At 43.4% G+C, this 3872-nt stretch overlaps 1 protein-coding gene across 1 annotated transcript; it reads right to left on the bottom strand.

Annotated features, from left to right (window-relative positions):
* Positions 1-223: 223 nt before the first annotated feature.
* ocstamp (osteoclast stimulatory transmembrane protein) lies at positions 224-3343 on the bottom strand. Its single transcript, XM_080204397.1, has 2 exons — positions 2312-3343; positions 224-805 (listed from the first exon to the last, which is right to left on the bottom strand). Exons 1-2 carry the CDS (start codon positions 3341-3343, stop codon positions 224-226), a joined length of 1614 nt encoding a protein of 537 aa, XP_080060523.1.
* Positions 3344-3872: the final 529 nt, after the last annotated feature.

Raw genomic sequence — 3872 nt, 5'->3', positions numbered from 1 at the left:
TCCATGTTAGTTACATCACAAGACTAACTTTGCGGCAATGACAAGAGATCTTCGTTGGAGGTAAAGCCTTGACAGTTTCATTGGAAGTATGTGGCAGGAATGTACAGGAGGGGGAATGGTTTGGTTTGAATGAAAAGCTCCCTCCCCACACCTCCCCCCCCACCCCACCACAATTTTTCACCTTTAGTAGTCCATTGGTCAGTAGAATTTTATGACCTTGTTTTTAAAAATTGTTTTCCTCTTCATTGCTCTCTTCCTTCCCCCAATAAACTGTCACCGCTGTTCTGTAACATGCCATTTCAAGAGTTGCAGGTTCAATCCCAGGTTGAGTTCTCTCCTTGTGTCCTCCTGTCCTTCCTTGTGCGAATCTGTCCACTCCATGCTCGGCACACCCCGTCTCCTTGGCATCTCCCTCTGAGGGCCCGGCTGAGATTAAGGATCCTCCGTTTCCACCGTTTCCGCATTTCTTCAGAATCTTCTGGTACAAATAACAGATCCTTTCTTCTTCCTGCTTCTGGAAAAAGGAAGCCGCGATTTTTCTGCGGATGCGCACTGCATAAGCATCCAACGCTGCCATGATATAAGTAATGATGAACATGCCGCTGATAAAGAATATTACCCTCACATCTGGAGGAGCTGGCTTCATTACACAGTTGGCTGGTATCAGGTTGTAAGTCCAGGGGAGCTTCTGGTTAATGTCTACCAATGATATCTTTTTGGAAAGATTAACGTTTTCATCAAGATGCTTGAAAATTGCTTCCATAAACTTTGTAACTTCTGAAACTCCAGGGACATTAACTTCTACCTGAAAAGAAAAACATTGCAATTCTTTTAAAAGTTATATTTGAACATGAGTCACTGAACATGTGGATTTAAACTTTAATAGCACCTGCTGGTAGGTTGATGATCGTGTACTTTAACAGCGTTGTGTCAGGAAAATGTCAGAGAAATCCAAGACATTGGAATATATTCTATGGGTTATGTTGTGGAAATATATTTTAAACAGTGGGAATATATGGGTAAGGGACAGAGTGATGGTGTGAACAGAACTAATATATTTGTTTTTGTTGTACTCGTTAGAGTTTAGAAGAATGAGGGGAGATCTCATTGAGACGTATAAGATGATGAATGGGATGGATAGGATAGAGGTGGAGAGACTCTTCCCACTCAAAAAAGACAGTAGGACTAGGGGGCACAGCCTCAAGATAAAGGGGAGGCGGTTTAGAACGGAGTTGAGGAGGAACTTCTTCACTCAAAGGGTGGTGAATCTCTGGAATTCTCTGCCCGTTGAAGTGGTGGAGGCTGCCTCGCTAAATATTTTTAAGAAGCGGGTTGATGGGTTCTTGATAAGAGAGGGGATTAAGGGTTATGGGGAGAGGGCGGGAAAGTGGAACTGAGCCACAACAGATCAGCCATGATCTTATTGAATGGCGGGGCAGGCTCGAAGGGCTAGATGGCCTACTCCTGCTCCTATTTCTTATGTTCTTATGTTCTTATGTGTTTGGCAAACAGATGTTTACCTAATGCAATTTAGTAACCACGAGAGATGGAACATGAATAGGTCATTCAAAGGAAGATTTGCGAGGTCTGAAGGTAAAAAAGTGGATATGAGGAAAACTTTTTTTACCCAGAGGATGGTGACAGTCTGGAATGTGCTGCCTGGGAGGGTGGTGGAGGCGGGTCACCTCATGTTCTTTAAGTACCCTGATGAGCACTTGGCACGTCATAACATTCAAGGCTTTGGGCCAAGTGCTAGCAGATGGGATTAGGTGGGAAGTCAGGTGTTTCTTGCGCGTCAGTGCGGACTCAGTGGGAACCAGTAGAATTCCACCCAATATCTCTTAGTAGTCACTTTCCTTAGGGACACATGGTTCACTTTCTCAGGCCCAAAATAAGTCTGTGTGAAGTTGCTGCCTTGAACTCAGGTGAGGGTGATTGTTGAGAGAGTGCTCCTGATCTAAGGTAGTGGGGCTAGAGTTATAATCCACTTCGAGGTGCACCAGGGAGGAACCAAAGGAATGCCTAACTGTGTAAAACAAAGATAGAACTGTTATATTCACCCACATAACACCAGTCATTTCCCATAATAATGGATTTTGAGGAGTTTCTGAGTTATATTGTGCCATATGTAAGGAATGCTTTCTTTCTTATTGGCAAAAGTAAAAGGGGACAATATTTGATTAATGTCAATCACTTGCTGGAATGCAAATCAGACCTGCTTTCACCCCACACCATGCAACATAAACTGAAAGTAGTTACAGCTTTAATATAACACGTGAAAGTAAAGTCTGTTGCCGCGGCCTCAACTCACCAGAAGTTTGAGATGAAGGAACACAGATAGGTGCGGTGCATTCTCTGTCCACCCTGTAAGGCTGCCAGTGAGGTGGAAGATGCCATAATCTGCTGCTATAACTGCAGCAGACAGTACTAAATATATAGTGACCATTGTCAGGCGTGTCAGACACTTCTTCCTTTCTTTTTGAGTTAGTTTTAATCCTGTTGTTTTTGTTAGCTTTCCAGCAGCAGCCAGAAACATGTCACAAGTGACTGGATTGCTCTTGGCCAGTTCCTCCAGCTTTCTCGTCAGGTAACTGTTGTCAAAATCTAGATCGGTCAGGTAGCGAGCAAGGTACCACAGCGATGCCCCAATCAGATTAAAAAAGAGGATGGTCGCAAGAGCTCTGTTAACCAACAATGTGGCTCGATCCATCCACACTTGTACACTGTCAAAATCTCCTTTTATTTGTTGACTAACATTTGTCAAAGCACTTCTAATGTGGATAGAGTTTATTTCTGGGTGGTACTTTACTGTTAAGTTCAGGAAATTAAAAACACGATCTATGCTACCTAGTTTTAAGGCAGACATTGATTGAGATACTAGTTGCGTAGAGTTTAAGATATTTTCCGTTGCACTCTCCAGGATACACTGAGATATTTCCAGTAACATCTTGATATTCCAGACGATGTTTGGGATGACGTTTGCTCCAAGGAGCAAACATATTCCAGACAGAAGCAATTTCCGTCCCTGCTTGGTACCTAGTGTGGGTATTATCAAGGAAAATGCGCAACGGGCAGGATGCACCAGAAACACAAGCAGCAGAACGACAGAGGCAAAGGTGCCTGAGATTATACTGGAGATGTCCTCTTTATATTGGAGTGTGTGTGACAACCAATGATACAGAAGTGCCCCAGCAGCACCAGCGATACTCAGACAGATCAGAAACAAAACGAAAAGCTCCTTAATGTTGCATGGGTTAGGCTTGGAATAGATGGACCAACCATAAGTCAATAGGCGTCGCATCCCGACCAAACCAGTGTGCAAAATGTTTAAACAGGCAGACATCTTGTAGACTCTGCAGAGAGAAAAAAAAAGTTTATTTATTAGTGTCACAAGTAGGCTTACATTAACACTGCTGTGAAAATCCCTTATTTGTCACACTCTGACGCCTGTTTGGGTACACTAAGAGAGAATTTAGCTTAGCCAATGTCCCTAACGTGTCTCAGACAGTGGGAAGAAACCAGAGCACTTGGAGAAAACCCACGCAGGTGTGGAGAGAACGTGCACGCTCCACACAGATGGTGACTCAAGCCGGGAATCGAACCTGAGTACCTGATGCTGTGAGACAGCAGTGCTAACCATTGTGCCACCACATTGATAAAACACATTTAGTTGGATTTTACGACTTTGTTTGGGCAAGATCATAAAATCCCGGCCAAGACCAATGGAGATTTCCGTTCTCCAAGCTGGAGTGGGTGAGGCAGTAAAATTCCAGCCATTATTTCTGGTTGTATTTACCCATATATGGAATATGCTAATATTCCATATTAGCATCGTAACAAATATTTGGGTTTGAACAGCGGAAATATCAGCT

This window comes from Carcharhinus amblyrhynchos, chromosome 16 (assembly GCF_965287045.1).
Source record: "Carcharhinus amblyrhynchos chromosome 16, sCarAmb.v2.hapA, whole genome shotgun sequence".
Classification (NCBI taxonomy): Eukaryota; Metazoa; Chordata; class Chondrichthyes; order Carcharhiniformes; family Carcharhinidae; genus Carcharhinus; species Carcharhinus amblyrhynchos.
Note: the sequence above shows the minus strand (reverse complement) of the source record. Positions and strands in the feature narration are given on the sequence as shown.